The 17,497-nt window shown below is 41.1% G+C and overlaps 1 protein-coding gene across 1 annotated transcript in view; it reads right to left on the bottom strand.

The window, feature by feature from the left end:
• Positions 1-16,663, bottom strand: part of LOC149286079 (carboxypeptidase D-like) — a 30,102-nt gene extending 13,439 nt beyond the window's left edge. Inside the window, exons 1-7 of the mRNA XM_089494357.1 lie at positions 16,215-16,663; positions 14,433-14,680; positions 6,598-6,740; positions 3,934-4,103; positions 2,960-3,312; positions 2,419-2,610; positions 1,300-1,467 (exon numbers count right to left, since the gene is read on the bottom strand). Coding sequence (XP_089350483.1) covers positions 1,300-1,467; positions 2,419-2,610; positions 2,960-3,312; positions 3,934-4,103; positions 6,598-6,740; positions 14,433-14,680; positions 16,215-16,594 — 1,654 coding nt within the window. The 5' untranslated portion in view covers positions 16,595-16,663. The remainder of the gene's footprint in view (positions 1-1,299; positions 1,468-2,418; positions 2,611-2,959; positions 3,313-3,933; positions 4,104-6,597; positions 6,741-14,432; positions 14,681-16,214) is intronic.
• Between the last annotated feature and the right edge of the window lie 834 nt (positions 16,664-17,497).

The raw sequence follows: 17,497 nt of genomic DNA on the forward strand, positions 1-17,497 counted from the left end.
CACTTTGCACCCAGCACTTTGCACTCAGCACTTTGCACTCAGCACTTTGCACCCAGCCCTGGCACTTTGCACCCAGAACTTTGCACCCAGCCCTGGCACTTTGCACCCAGCCCTGGCACTTTGCACCCAGCCCTGGCACTTTGCACCCAGCACTTTGCACTGTGCCCCCAGTCTCCAACTCTGCCCTGCACCCAGCCGTGCCCCCACATTCTGCCCTGCCCCCACACTCACACCCTGCCCCCACACTCACACCCTGCACCCACTCTGCCCTGCACCCACACTCACACCCTGCCCTGCATCCACACCCCCACTCTGCCCTGCACCCAGTCTCCCACTCTGCCCTGCCCCCCCACCCCCACTCTGCCCTGCATCCCCTGAAACCCCACCCCCACCCCCGCGAATCGCTCTGTGCGAACGGAGCCACTCGCACAGAGCGAACCGCTCTGTGCGAACGGAGCCACTCGCACAGAGCGATTCGCACAGACATGAAGAATACTTACCTCCGGAACGCGTCACATCCGTCACGCAGTGCAGAGCGTGTAGCGGAAGCAGGGAACGCTCGCGGAGGTAAGTAAAAGGAGCCAACAACGAATCGATCACTCGATTAATCGATAACGGAAATCGTCGACAACGATTTCCGTTATCGATTATTATCGATTTTATCGATTCGTTGTTTCAGCCCTATACTAGATTTTATTTTAATGGCAAGAATAAGTAAATGGATGTGTTTGTGGCAATACAGGTACACAGTGCCATGTTAAAACATGATGGAGCCCAAACTCGTATGTGGGCACATCCCAGCCCATCTGTACCTTACAGCACAGAACCCACCCAACAACTCCATTGGTTGTCTGCTTGTGACCTGTGGCTTGAGATATGAGGTCATAACCCAGCGCTCACAAACAGGAGACAGAGCTCTTAGTGGGGAAGTCTGTGCTAGAAGCTGCATAGACCTCTGCCTTCTACCCAAGTTAAAAACCTAGGCCCTGTATTTTTGTTTTCTTCCAGATATAGGCTGTTGGAAATATGTCAAAATAGCTAGGTCACTGTTTAATTTTCATGAAACATTAACAAGTGTTAATAGAAAGTTGAAGGGTGGAGTAATATCTTTTCAATTATTACATCATTGTTGACATGAATTTATTAAAGAATCACCTGAAGACAGTCACGTCTTCACCCATAATTTTTTTTTTTTTTTTAATAAACTGCATCATTTCTGTTTTTGGCCTCTATGAATAGAGTGAAGAAATTGGGTGAAGAAATTACATTACATAAGAAAAATAATAATAAATTCCATACCTCCATGCAGATTCGCAGATAGGACAAATGGATAGGTTTTTAACCAGTTCATAACTGCTAAAGTCTCACGTTGCGGAGGATCTGTGATCTGGAAAAACTGGTCGGGGAAGTTACGATTCAGGTCATAATTGTTACTATTGTTCCTGCCAATTACACCATCACGGTCCCCTGAAGAAAATACAATTAACAAGGTTTAGTTTGTGTCCCTACTGTAACTGGAGAACAGTAATTTAAAGATAATTGTCAAATAAATTTCTCCTGGGAAGAAAAAAAAAAAACATTATAGAAGCTGAAGTTGTTCTAGTTCTCTGGAGTACATTCAGAAATCAACTATTAAATAATCTACCCAACCGGCCAAATACAAACACAGCAGAATAAGACTTAATAAAATACTATACCATGCATCAAAATATTCTAATACTCAAGTGGCAGCTGGCATAATATTTATCACAGCTATCCATTTATATATGTAAACGCACATCAAACTAGCTTCAATGAGTTCACCTACGGCTCCCAGAGCAATGTTAAGCTCTTCTACAAACAATTATTAAACCAGTGCTTCCCAAAGTGGACAATACCACCCACCCGGAGGCGCTGGAACGATTCAGGGGCAGTAGTAGCATTGGGTGCACTGCATAAAAATAAGGGGGAGGTGGAAGCATAAAGAAAGAAGACATTTTTGAAAAACAAAAACATCTGTACATGTTAAACCTGTTGTATAACAGAGTTAAAGTTGTAGTAATTACATTACTTTCTAAACACACGCACAAAATGCAAGTACTTAAAACTATAACCCAGTGCTTCCCAAAGTGGGCGATAAAGTGGGGGGAACTGGAACGATCCAGGTAGATTTCCCAGTGGGGGGGCTGAGTCATTTTTTTTTTTCTGAAAAGAGGGCAGTAAGCCAAATAGGTTTGGGAACCTCTGTATTAAACAATATTTGGTATACGTTTATCTACTCAATTAAACAAGAGATATCATAGCACCAAAGGAACATACATACTATGATTGTAATGATGATGTAGGATAAATATTAAAATATGCATAAAACTAAAAAAGTAATATTGAAGAGATGGATCCGATTGCCTGGGCAACGTGAATAAAATGTAATTCTCTTACCTTCTTGTGACTTTTCATAACCATCAGGATTCATAGACGGCATGATATGGATCCTAGTGATGTCAACCAGCTGCGTGACCTCAGCATCAGTTCCATAGTTCTTACAGAGATACTCAATGAGGTTCAGAAGTAACTCACGACCGACCACTTCATTGCCATGCATGTTTCCAATGTACTTAAACTCCGGCTCACCTATATCGAAGAAAAATAACGCAATGTTTTTCTTACCTGCCGTTACAGGCATTCTTTATATTAGTACTGCTAAGCATGGCTGGAGAATAAGCCCAAGCAATTAATAACTGTACAAACCTAATAGCATATGCAATAATTCAAGCAGTCACTAAAAGCATATTAAAATGAAATATGTGTATCAATCCTGATTAGGTGTCATCTTGAGAGGAATCAATTTACCCCTTAGTTCAGTATAGATTCTGATTCTGACAAATAACAGTGTAAAATGTCACACAGGCTGAAAACATGTAACTCTATAAAGGATTTGTCCTTGATAAATAAGCACCCAGATTGCAAAGGTAACCGTTACCTGGCTCGTGGAGACCTGGATTGTCAGATATCTCCATCACATAAAGCTCCCTGGATTCCACAGACTTGCCCACGGAGTACAGACGCGTGATGTTTGGGTATTCGTTGTTGTATCTGCGAAGGAAGATCTCCATGTCGGGGTAGTGATGATGCCGGAAATCTTGTGGCCGGATGGTCTTTGGTCGAGGAGGGCGATTTTCTGTTTCCACGGACGACTCAGTGACAGATACTGGGCTATCTGTCATCTCCTGACCATCAGATGGTGCGATTGATACAGTAGGATGTAATGAAAAATCAAGTACTGTTGCTGGTCCTTCTTTTACTTCAACATCACTTATAGTCTGTGGTAGGTACCTGGGAAAAGATACGAGTACAGAACAAATGCAAATATTTCTGAAGTAACAGCCACACATGCAGATTATGTATACTATGTTCTAATAACCTATAATTTTAGCATCATTCTAAAACCTAAACATCGGACTTCCATTTTTTTTTAGTATTTGTTACATTTTGTTCTGCCTCTTATGTTTTAGCTAAACTGTCATGAACAGAAGTTAAAGTGGGCAGCGTGGAGGATTCGCCAAGCCAGTTTATTCTGAAGTGAGCCCTTTATGTGGCGACATCACACCCACAATACACCACGAGCAGATTTAAGTTTCTTTCTTGCCAAACACGGTAGGAAATTTTTTTTTCCCCTCAAAGTAAAAAGCAACAGAACACATTGAGTTTTCCATAGATATACATGAATTATTTCCCTTCCAGCAAAAGGCCAGTAATAGCCCAAACTGGAAGGCAGGGGTGTAGCTCTTTTCAATGCTGTACAAATTCTACCTTCACCTCTTCTATATTCAACCACAAAGCCTTTTATGCAATTTTTCAGGGCCTGTGAATATCAATAGTATTTGTACTACTGGGCATCTGAGCAATAAGTCAAACCTTATCTATTAAACGCTATGGTTTTAAATGCATATTTACCCTATGGCTGATGCAGCGATTTCATACTTCCCAGGAGCTAGCAGCCTCTGGAAGTTCCCCAGTTTGCCAGATGTGATATTATGATCAATCCCAGTGACAGAGATGGTAGCGTTCTCCAATCCCTTCTGGGTAACGGAGTCTTTCACAAACCCCTTTGCTCCGATGTGCACCTAAACATACCAAAACAGAGAATTAACATATCTGAGCAAGGATAGCACATATATTATGCACAGAAAAAAAAAAAAAAGACACTAAGGAGATCATATGCACTTTAATGCATATTGTAATAAAATATATTCGGGCCAATACAAACTTCAAATAATTGGAACACATATAAATGTATGTGCGTCAAAAATAGGCAGAGTCACTTAGATGCAAACAAAGGTGAAACATTTAATACAAACAAAAATAGCCGAATATAAAAAGTAGGTAACAAAAATACGAAACAAGTCTTACAAAACCTTGGAGAGGAATTTAGTTCATGACATCTGTCCTATGCATTCCTGAGGATGGAGGGAGGGAGGGAGTGTTGGGACGTGAAGAGTCCGTGGATGGCAAGTACATCTTCTCTCGACCTCTCTTCCCATGCCTCTCCATGTCTTACAAAAGCCTAGCTTATATGTGCCTTGGATAGTGATGTCAGTCTATTGGTCTTCACCTAATTGGGTAAACATGCTCACTAAGATCTTTACACGTCGAAATCCTATTTTAGGTAGTCACTGTACGTATATTGTAATGCCCTTTTAGAGTTACAACTATACCATGCATTAGCAAGTTACTATCCTATCTATAGAACGCCTGTTCAGCAAATCCTTCATTCCATATCTTAAGGTCAAGGAAACCTTGAAGCCTATCATTGAAACATATTAATATATCTTAATAATCATTTATTTATGAACAATGATTACATATCTTTGACTATTGCCTATACCAATAATTATATATGGTCCATTTCATATTACTAGGGTTAAAAGAGATGTTAAATGTGTTAGAATCTTTTACACATATTACAGCAGAGCCCCCCCTATACATACCAATTCAACGTACACATAAGAAAATCCTACTTCAAGATGGCAATCGTACCTTTACTATCATCCATTATCTACATTAATAAAGAAAAGCTTGAAGTATGTACGTATAAGTGCAATCCTATACTACCTTCTTAGAGTCCCAGAGGCATAAAAGTCTCTTATCCAACCACACCTATATATCCACAAAAACATTAAAAATGGTACTTTTTCCACAGTACACAGTAACCATTTTTGTTACTAGGAAACTACACCCGACACCCCTGCAAAGTGAACCGTGTAGATTAAGATGCACATTGTCTGACAATGGATCAGTGGTGGCAAATGACTTTAGGCGTTTACAACCAGTAACTAATCTCTTTATCTAAGGCCTGAGAAAGTCTCCAAGTAATTATAGAATCCGTGTAATACATTAGAGTCGTTAATTATGTTAAAGGTCTATGTGTAACACGTCCCTCGTTTCCTTTAATGCACCTTTCCTATGTACATATCAGTGAAAGCACGGCCCTCCCTGGCAGACACACATTGCAGATCAATCCAAAGGGGAAAGAATAATGTGGCAGAGCTCGTTTATAATCTGACAACCCGCCCCGATCTTCCCTATAGGGGCAGTAACTGGTTAATGGAGAGAAACAGCCATAACAGGGATTTAAGATGCTTGCTCCCGGTGGCACACAAAAACTGTGAGTAAATAATACATTTATTGACCATTACTTATGTTTATTTTGTGAAATCATCACCAAAATACTGGCTTCACCTACACTACGGTGGCTGTATGAACGTAAAAAGCATCCAAACTTTATTTTCTGTGCAGTAGAGGTAAAAACTATGTGATGATAAAAAGGGTTAAAACCATTTAAAAGTTTTAAAAGCATTTCGGGAATTGCTTTAAGGATCTGCCCCGGAGTACATAACCTTTACCGCGCCGGTTTTAATTGTGGTGCAATCACAATAGCAGCCGACGGAAAGCTGCAGCCACGCTTTACTGCTTGGCGCTTCTATCAATGCCCTCCACTGAACATTCATTCCACAAAAGGAACCAAAGCAATAAACAGCCCAAAATACTGCGTGTTTGTTATTGAGACAGAGGCAGAATCTTTGCGCACGCAGTTATTAGTCTGTAAATACCCAATTTAATAGGCTGGATTCATTAACCGGAGAAACACGTCTCGCTCCTCCGTAGGCTGCAATACACTTTGTATTACGGTGACGTTCTGTATCGCCGTTATTCAGTTGTGACATAATATATCCATTTTATCCCACAAGGTCACACTACAGTTCAAAAGTGAATTTCTGTTTAACTGCGATATATTTATCTGCGGTAGAACTCAACCGAGTCCAGTAATGGTTTGGCCAACATTGGTGCAAAATCCTAAAAGATAGTTTCTTTTTACCAAAATGCATCCTGTATGCCTGTATCCAGCAGCAGGTAAGACAAAGGTGCTGAATTTAACCCTTCTGTAAGGAAGCCATATACTCTATCAGCATACATTTCTCCTTAAATACTCTTTAGCGCCACTTGGTACGTCGGCAGACATTATGGGAATGCTCGGTCAGAAGCATACAGAGGGGGATTATCCTGTAACCAATTTTATCAAAAACCATGTGATCCATATAACTTATAGGACAATTTTACCATTTCCATAAATTTCATGAGACTCTCCCGGTTGTTTTCCCACTCCTTGTGAAGTTCGGATGCCATTGGATACTTGCAGCAGGATAACTCGAACGTCACCTCAAAGCAGTTTCCCCAGAGATAATTGTAATCTTGCATGCCGCCTGAAAAAAAATGTACACGAGACACAGTTAGGATTAAGATATGAACATCGTATGTGACGGACATGAAAGGCTTGTGAAAAACGTTTCTTCAGCGGTATTTACGTTGCATACAGGTAATACCTAAAGCTTGTTGGGCAAGACCACAATATCACATCAGATCTGTTTGGCCAATGACTTCTATAAATTACTTACCATATAATCTACCGGAAGAGGAAATAAATCATTCCCTATAATATACAGATACATATTGTGCTACATTTCCTTATACACTGCACTGTAAAGGATGCTTTTTTCATGTCTTATCAGTCTAACGCATACATTTCTCCATATTCTTATGAATATTCACATAATCGAATCAATGTTGTGCACTTTGAATGGTAATATTTACAAGGAGACATTCTGAAAAGCATTATATATGAAATGACAGTGTTGAGGGTGTTCCCTGATCACATCCATTTCAAACTATTCACCACGACACGTCCGGCAGCATTCAAATATCCTCACGCGGTCAAAGGGGAAAACAAATATGTGACTGCGAAATATGACGTAACGTTTTACTCCTTTTATCTGCAGGCTATTATATGTTGGTAATATAATATGTCGGCTATATGTTGGTAATGCTAAAGAAGCCCTGCTCATCAAATGAAATGCTTTCCTCACTAGACAGGGAAAGAAAAAGGTGAGAGGCATGGAAGCATATCTGTGATCCCCGTAATAAAAAGCCATATGCATCAGTGCTTACTGAGTGAGCGAGTATGCAGTCGTTGGTGAGGGTGTTTGGGGGCCACAGACTGTCAGCTCCACCAACACTAACTGACGCAAGGATCAGCATCAGAGACTAACCTAATGGTAGACAGAGAACCCAATTCACTGGCCTTTTAATAAATTACAGGAAGGGAATCGATGGCTTCCAAAACTCCCAGGACAGTCACCGTTACTCCGACTTGCCCCGTCTAATGTCATACTTAGGGGGAACTGTGCACAAGCCAACGCAGAGAAGATGGGGGTCTCAATATAACGGCCCATGCAGCGACGTTATAACCTTACCCTCTTAAAGTCGGCAGACTGACACGTGATGCCACGCTCAGGAGCAGGAACCCAAAAGGAGGTATTCGGTTGACAAAGGAAAAAAAATGTAATAAAAACAAAATAGGACAATGGAGCCCAATGTCGTTAAAATGGAGCTGGCGCATGGAAGATTGTGTTTCTTAAAGGTGACGCAATGCGTGATGGGAAAATGGCACCAGCGAGATGAAAGCTTAAAATTAAATGATTCATAAAACACTTAAAATACCTGGACATTCTCTCTATCTTCGCCGGGGGGGGGTTAAGGGATATATTTGAACTCTCTCTATCTTTGCCGGGGGGGGGTTAAGGGATATATTTGAACTCTATCTTTGCCGGGGGGGGGGTGAAGGGATATATTTGAACTCTCTCTATCTTTGCCGGGGGGGGGGGGGGGTTAAGGGATATATTTGAACTCTATCTTTGCCGGGGGGGGTGAAGGGATATATTTGAACTCTCTCTATCTTTGCCGGGGGGGGGGGTTAAGGGATATATTTGAACTCTATCTTTGCCGGGGGGGGGGTGAAGGGATATATTTGAACTCTATCTTTGCCGGGGGGGGGGTGAAGGGATATATTTGAACAGGTCCTAATTGATTTTTTTCTCTTTCATGCCACCCATTGCGCTGTAACAATGACCCCAATTCAAAGCTTAGGACGGGGCAGTAATGGTCAGCGTGCCTGAACCGCCGGGCAGCCACAAAGCAGCGGATTGTTTTAGCTTAACAAAGCACAAGAAAATCTATCAAACAAAAGGGTTTTTGTAACTTGTATGGTGGTGTCATGTAGTTTGCGGTGTTTTTTTTCTTGCTAATGGCTATATTGATTTGGATTTAGTTGCAGTTAGTTAGCACTTTGTTCGGGGCGCAGGCGTTCACTTTGCAGAATTACTGGTTCCAGTCAAGTTCAAGAATAACTGAAATATACATAGTACGGTTCCACGGGTAATAGAGAGCGAGATTAAATAAACCTATTGAAAACGTACAAAGACACCTTCTTAACACTGATTTTTAACCTTTTTGTATGTACGACTATTGTTTCTACTTCTATCACCCCAAACTATAAAATCCCACAACAGGCTACAACCCGCTCAGATTAGCCTGGGAGCAGACCCCTGCCGCGTATGCTGCTACCCCACCTGCTATGATCACTTATTTGCACATTATACGCTGTATCTAGTTAAAGAGAAAAAAACTGCACCTACAGTGGCCTATACCCTAAAAGCGTAAAAGTCACTGTTTTCAGGAGAAGCGGAATTCAAATCATTTGTTGCCACATTAACCCTTGCAAAGGCACGGAGGGATTCTGCAGAACCCTTTGTCTGGGTTCCTCAGCTCCGGGGATTACAGAAAGTGTGCTCTGGGAGGCATATGCTCCATACTCACGGCCACCAAGCGCCAGCGTTCCAGGGGGTCTAATGCCGTTTTTAGAGGGGTTCACAAAAAGGGACAGACTTCAGGAGATGAAATTCATTAGATAATATGGAATCTGCCTCAGGACGCCTCTGATCTTTTACACTAAACAATTATATTGACAGACTACAAAACCACAACCTACATGTAGTTTAATCAATGTAGCTTTCCTGGAAAGCGTGGTGGGGACATGCGCTCTTAAGAGGGCCAGTCAAAAGTTTAGCTTCTAAATTTCATTATTAGGCCAAAAAGGTCTGAGCTCACACAACAGTGACCGACATCCCACATCTGGGTGTGTTTATCCTGCGGTATATATAATATAACACAGTTCCGATGGTAACAGTCCTAGTACCCGATGCTTCAGGTAGTGCAGATAGAAGCAGCATGCTCTAGCATGTCTATATTGAAGGATAAGAGGTATTTTAGGTTACTTTTAAAAAACAGATCATAAGAACATAAATCATATTTTTACCAACAGGCGTGAAGGCATTTACGGGTTGGAACAATTTGTAGTTGTTCAGAAATGGCATTATCATGCAAGGAAATCTTCAGCTCAACACAATACCTCTTGTAACCGCATGTTTTTGACTAAGGGAATGAGTAATAATAATTGAAGTTTGAACGACCCTCATTACTTCACTGTGCCAGGAATCTCCTCACTCATCTCTAAATACACTCCTTACCGGTCTCTCCGCTCTTCCAATGATCTCCTTTCCATCCTCTCCTCTGATTTCTAGCTCTCATGCACGCTTACAAGATTTCTCAAGGGCTGCTGTTTCTGTAAGTCCTGTCTACCCATTGTACATCGCCACAAAATATGACAGCGCTACATAAAAATATATATAATAATAATTTCTACATGAAACACACAAATTAGATCAATCATAAAAGATCCCTGAATTATCCTATATTGTCATCACGGGGACCTGGCAAAAAAAAATAAAAAATCCATGGCCTGTACCCAAGTTGGCAAATAATGCCCAAACGCTTCTATAGAAAACACTCAAAGTACCAGCAGTGATGTTTCTTAGCAGCTATGGCTCTCAGGCAACTAAAGTTTATCAAGTCTGGGCCCATGTACCACAATAGCTCTATCAGTACAAAAAAAAATAAAACAAAAACTTAACTCAATGAAGCGTTACAAAGCATTGTAAAAGCAGCATGTGCCATATTCGGCAGGTTCCAACAAATCTGCATAGATCTATTTGATTTGGAAGCTGGCTGTTGATTGATTTAGGCAAATGTGCCCTTGGAACACGTAATATCGCACTGTTGCAATTGGATCCACTGGGATAGCAATGAAACCGTTCAAAACGCGAGCTCAATACTCCGGTCACAAGACAAATAATTAAGAAGAAAAAAAAAAAACATACAAGAGACGTCTTTCATTTCATAAGCAAGGCAAACAGTTCCCAAGCTTGAGTAAATATAGACAAGGAGGACAAAAAGGAATTACACAGAAAACCACCATTTAAACATAACCGCCCATTATGTACACCTACGTTTATACAAGTTTTTCTTTGCACCTTGATTTTTCGTCAAATCATGTTAAATGTGCTACATGACTGTTTGCCAAATAATTAAAGGTCAAGTACACAAGGCATATTCACAGCCCACGGGACATCATGCCATCAGCCTCCTGACTCGAAAGGCTGTAAGCTTTAAAGGGGAACGGACTATCAGGGTTTTGGCCACATTTGGTACGTTTATTCAAGCTACCTACAACTCATGCTTTTTCTCGGGACAGCAGAGATCTGGGTCTCATTGGAGCAGCATTATCTAATTAATGTCGCGGCTTGAAGACCTCTGCCTTCCCCTCACCCCAACAACTGTTTATGCCAACGAGCGACAATCAGCAACTTTAATAGGGGAGAGAGAATTTAATGGGGAAACGTTATTTTCCAAAATGCACAACTTGTGAAAAGTGACTACTGATTTAAAAAGGCTCTTTATATTACCTACGAGTTATAGAGAGCATCACATTCCAGGGCTATACAATTTGGAATTACAGAAACAAAAGGGTGAGCCCCGCTCAAAAGGAAACATAACATTTGACAGATATTAGGCAGATAAAACCAATTCAGCCCATGTAGTCTGCTCATATTTCCTGATGTAAAGACATCAGTCAGCCCATGGTCTTGTCTTAGACTCCATTGTCTCATGCAGCCTTCTGAACAGTGAAATGCATATTAAACTACTTATTATGCATTTTCTTTTACATGTCAAAAGAAAAACATTTAGGAGAAGCTGCAGTCCTACACCACTCACTGGTCTGAAGTTTGCTTCCTTTAAATGAAGCCCCTAAATAATAAATAATATTTATTTATAATAAATAATAATAATAATACATAACTCATGGGAAGCACCTTTGAGCAAAGAAAGCTGAAAGTATCCATCTGTGATGTTACAATGAGAAAACCTCCTTAAAATAAAAGGACACGTTGTGCTACAGGGTAGAATGATTCAGAGTTTAAAGGCCTACTAGTGCCTACTTGCATTACCCCACCTTATTCCCCGCATGGCAGAGCCATATAATTGCAGTGCTTTTCTTATCCTAGATATCATCACTCCCAGGGATGCCATGCAGACAATGAACCCTTCGCTTGTACGTTTTAATTAAGCAGATCTCAAGTTTCAGATACAAAAAAGAAAGCATACAATTTATGTTCTTTTTTGATGAATGGCTCATTGTACGCTCGCCACACACCGCAAACAAATATTACTACACACAGGAATTCTTTTCATTTCGAGATTAAATGGATTCATTTTTCGAATCTCAAGCACCACATTAAATGTAATGGAACATGTCTGAATTGGTTTTTGCCTTCCCTGCAGCGGTGCGTGTATTAAAAGTCATCCTTTAGTGCTCCTGGAACCTTCACTGAGCCAGTACTAGAGCTGCCTAGCGGTGAGTGTGTGACGTATGCAACAGGGACCACCCAGCGGTCACAAAACACGTGCTTATGATGGGTGGCGTGTCCCTTTAAAAGGGATACAATAATAGGTAATCAATTCATTAAAACCACCTGTGGATTGTGTGTTTTGTTTGGCAATCAGCTATATTGTTTTAGCCGTTTCTACCTTAGAGGGGGAAGGTGCAGTAGATGCCGGCACAATCCTCCATCATAGTTTCTTCCACTCCTCACTTACTTTTAAAAAAGGAGCGCCGGGATATGAAGGGGTTGGTGGGTAGCGCTACCTTGAGTCCAGCCCAGGGCAGCTCTGAAGGTAAATACGCCGCTGCTCACAGGTGATCCCTGAGATCAGGTGCCAAGCATGCTGATAGAAAAGCTCAGCACCTGCTGTCATCCAGGGTTCGGGGACTGTTACAGACCGGCGCCACACTCCCACAATAAAAAGAAAAAAAAACAGCACTCAAAGGGTTAGAGTCGGGTTGTTGTAATGGATCATCCAGGAATTTCCTTTTAAAACATAACTGAATTTAAGTGCCCCAGCAGAGAAGCAATACTTCACACCACTGTGGTATATTTGGGACAGGGTCCCGAGCCCCGCTGCACTCACGGCTAAAACAAGGAAGGTAATTCATGTTAAACTCTTAACTAGTAAAATGGCTATTCTAGGCAATTCTAGTAAAGTTGATAGATTTTAATAATAGACTTTACTTTTGTCCGCATCACAATAAGATAACTGAAGTAGCAAGCTCGGATAAGACAATATGTAATACCCTGGCACCAAACTAATAGTTTCTAATACTAGAATTAAGGAAAGAAAACTGTGTTTGGGGGGGGTTACTTTAAATACATAGTATTATGATCAGATGAACACATGCCATCAGACTTTAGTTGATAAGGTTAGGTATATGACTACCAGATTTTTTTATGGAGCTCAGATAAGAGTGCGAGTAAACGCCTCATTTTCTGCCTGGGATGTTGCTGATCGGCAGTGATAACAGAAATTGCCTTAGTGACCTCATTAGTTAAACTTCTTTCAAGCATAAAAAGGGTCAGACTATTTACTATAACTGCAAACCGGTCATCCTTTTTATAGGATATCCTGCTTTGTACGAGGCCTTCGTTATCTTAATGTCCCACCCAGTCTGCAAAAGTCAACACCAAGCTATAACATATTAGTAATCCGAAATTGAAGCAAGCAGGAAGAATAACAGATGGCGTTACAGAAAGGCCTATTCTTGCCAACAGAAATGATACTCTACAGATGAACAGGCGATGAAGTCGTGTTATGCCAGACTGCGGATTCACTGTATATCTACACTTACCTGACGTTTAAACACAGTCCGCAAATTGCAGTTATTACTAAATCTTCCACAATCTGCTCTGAAATCGGCATGGAATAGCAGCCATCTGTGATGAGGCAGACAGCACCACACTTCTGGATAAGCATCTCATGCAGATCTACTGGACTTTATTCTTTTTAAGAAGGAAAGAAATAAACCACTAATTTCCACTGACAATCTAGAAGGCCAGATGTGACTCCAAATTATATTTATACAACAACCTGCCCCAAAAACCCATGTTTCAGTTATATGATGAATTTAATTTCAGCCACCACCAAAACTAAGTAAAATATCGACTGCTACTGTATACGACACTGAATCTGATTTTATGATAAGATTGTTACATCAAAAATAACAGATTACCCAAAAAATAGAAATCCTTCCTGTTTCATATATTTAGACAATACAAAGCCTTGTCATCCCAAACGCTTGTGCTTTAGCACAACTGTGAATTGTATGAGCGCATGTGCAGGGTCTTTCACAAACTTCATTATTCACAAAATATAAAAAAAAAAAAAAAAAAAAAAAAAAAATGCAAAACCTTAGCTCTCCCATGAAGAATTTCTTCCCATTTCGGTTATTTTATGCTGTACTAGTTAATATCGGGGGGCATTTTTTGATGATGGACACATAATCCAAGAAGCAGGCAAATTAATCTACAGTATATCACCGCATTGCATTAACGTTTAAACTTTCTAAAATTCCTTATTAATATTAACCATTTTGGGCTCCTAATCAATTACTGTCAGATGGATTTGGATTGACGGAATATGAAGCTATATCACGAATTCTGCACAGTGAAACAATTATCATTCTTGCCCCGTGTACAAGGGATCCAATCATAGAGATATGTACTGGACAATGCACTAAGTTCTGCACCCTATTTGGCACAACTAAATTAGAGAGGCAGATGAACTCATTGGCCACATCAAGAGTAGACAATGACATTGCTATAGCATACCTTGAACATCATACCACTGAGCACCATTTGTGATTCCATCTTGAAAGACTTCTTCTTCCTCGCCTTTGCAGGAAGGATGCCCAGTCTTCATTATCAGATGATTCGCAGAATAGGCCCTGGCTAGGTATTGAAACACCTTGTCATCTGATGATTTGCTATACACCCCAGAAGGCTTGTGTGTGAGGGAATCATCGTAAGGGTAACTTGCCACCACAGAGCCACCATGAAGGTTCCCAGAAAGGACAAACCTGGAGGAGAAATGGGTCATGAATTTTAATCGTATAGGCTAGATACATCCAACATGAGTAGGAGAGCGCTTGAGAACACAAAATTAAAACATTATAATGCATTGGATTTTATACAAAAAACTAAATTAACCATAACGCATCCTACTAATATACATTGTATTTAAAAGCATTTTGGATGTTTCTACTGTAAAAAAAAAAAAAAAAAAAAGGTCCGTCATAAAAAGTGGGAAACTTTCATTTTAAAGAAAATCCACCTACACAACGCTCCACTCAAGCCACTTACAAATGATATTTTATCTGGATTTCTGCTGTAATTGGTGCACAGATGCTTATGATCGCTAAGCATTTTGAGCTGCAGGTTGGTGACTCTTAAGGAATCAGCTCACTGGAGGAGACTGGAGGAAAGGTCCACAACAGCACAGAAGTTTGGTTTGCACAAAACAAAAATATATATAGATAGATTAAAGTAAGAATAGAAATAATGATTCAGTTTAGCTTTGCTAGTAACTTGCCAAGTACAATATATATGTGAAATTGTATTTCTAAGCATGTGCCTTTAGAGTCCGTTTTAAGAGAAAAGTGCCACAAAACAAGTAAAAACTAAATAGCTTGTTTGTGTTAACCGATCGTTGTTTCAGTTTTTGAGCTGCACAATACTACAAAGCAAGGAAATAAGTAGCAACACTTTATTTAAATGTACCCATTCTTATAGCTATATATTTAGATGGCGGATTGTTTTGCTCTATTTTCTGGCTAACCTTACATATGTATACAAACCTTAAAAAGGCAAACCGGTCTAGCTGCTTGAGGTCGGATATTTGGGGACCATACCAAAGCAATTTGTATCTTTAATAAAGGGATCTTCTTCCTTTGCCTTAACGAGCGCTACATGTGATGAATAAATATAAAACATTTTGAGAGCTCCTTCAAAATGTATTGAAATTAATGTTTTATTTTAATTAATAAGAATGCAGAGCATTTTATGGCTTTACTCCCTGACATCTGGTAAGCTACCTGCTGGAGACAGCTGTCCTAATGTAACAAAGATAAGGTTTGTACTACCTACAAGATAAACTGTATTAGCCCCAGTAAAAATTGAGTCTTCAGTTTTTCTATGCCTGCCAAAAAATGGCATCAACTTCTACTATCTCTAAGGTAATCCTCTGCTAAAGTACCATTCATTGCAACGAGCGCAGCCGTGTATCTCAGACAGCATCACCTTTGTAGACGATCCATAGCCTCCCTCCTAGCTGTAAATGGCCAACTTAAGACATCGAGGCCACCGTCAATAAGAGGAACTTTGCGTTCGTATAAACCAGAATTTCAGCATCGATGTTTCCCAACGTTTACATTTTCGTGAGCTATAGCCATTTCTGGCTTTCCGGACCCATTCACTTGTACTAATGCGAAGAGAACCAGGCAAGCGGCAGCGTTCGCTTCCTAACACCCCCCACTGATCGAATTCCGAGCTGGCAAACTCTGATCCAAGCAACTTTTACCAAGTGATCACAGCTCTTAAAAAAGTGCAACTCACCGGTTTTCAAGGATCCACTTAATCATAGCGACTGTCTCAGGCACTTCCTTAGCGTCAGGTTGGTGCCCCGGGGAGAACTGATCAGGGAAGCTGCGGTTGAGGTCCTTATCATTGGCATTCTCCCTTCCACCTCTCTCTCCTCTGCAATCGCCCTCCTTGGCTGCCTCGAAGCCGTCGGGGTTAAGGCTGGGCATAACGTAGATGTCTGTGGTATTAAGGAGGAGGGAGATGCGTTTGTCGCGGCCGTACCCCTCTACAAGGTGCTGGATTAGGTAGATCAGCACCTGTCGGGACACCGTCTCATCCCCGTGCATATTACCGACATACTTGAACTGGGGCCGGTCCGCGGGAACTGCGTCCGGCTCGGCTGTCAGCCTCATGACCCACAATTCCCGGCCTTTTACTGAATGCCCCAGACTAGAGAGCCGTGCGATGTCTGTGTGGTCCTCGGCAAGCGCATGAAGCAACTCCGTCAATTCCTGGTAGTTATAATAGTGGTTATAGGTCTCATGCGTCTCCTCCATGGCCTTTTTGATGTGGGCCGGGAGTACCGAGGGAAATAAGTTAGTGACAAACAGAATAACGGGGAGAAAAGACACAACGCGGCAGAAGCTCGCCATGTTACCCCTGCCTGAGGTAACTAACATTGCTTCTGCCACCTCCGTCGTTCTAACACCTTCCCACTTCCTGCCTGCGCCTAGCAACCGTCCCACTCGCTTAGAGACGCCGGCTTCCGCCCTTTCATCCACACTTCCGGCAAGAGAAGAATGCTTTCTTCTCCGATTGTTTCATTTACCCACTTCCGGTGCTATCCCGGCAGTCGTGGAATGATCAACAAAGAAACATTAGTTGCTGCCCCACTTCCGTCATGTGTATGGCAAAGTTGACCTATCCGTAATTGCTTAGCTGTAACTCCTGCAGTGCTCAACCAATAGGAAGAGGAATCATTCACTGAGGCTCTGAGACATCATCATAAATAGTGATGTCTTTTTGCTACTAGGTTCCGCAAAGATCTGGAGCTTAACTCCTTCAATCCCAGGGGTTTTTGGTACCTCAAAGCCCAGAGCAATTTTGCCATTTTTGGGGGTATGTCGGTTTAGCGATTATTCTCTGTTCCTGTGAATAGTGTACCTATGTAAACTATATATTGTTTTTTTCAAGGAGAGGTAGAGCTTTCGTTTGATACCATAGTTGGATGATTAGCTGAAAATTTAGAATGAGAAGTTTAGTAAAAACTAGCGAAGGCTGGAAAAATAAACTAATTTTTTTTTACATTTTCCATC

Source organism: Sceloporus occidentalis, unplaced genomic scaffold (assembly GCF_023333645.1).
Source record: "Sceloporus occidentalis isolate IW3139 unplaced genomic scaffold, rSceOcc1.0.p SCAF_72, whole genome shotgun sequence".
Lineage (NCBI taxonomy): Eukaryota > Metazoa > Chordata > Lepidosauria > Squamata > Phrynosomatidae > Sceloporus > Sceloporus occidentalis.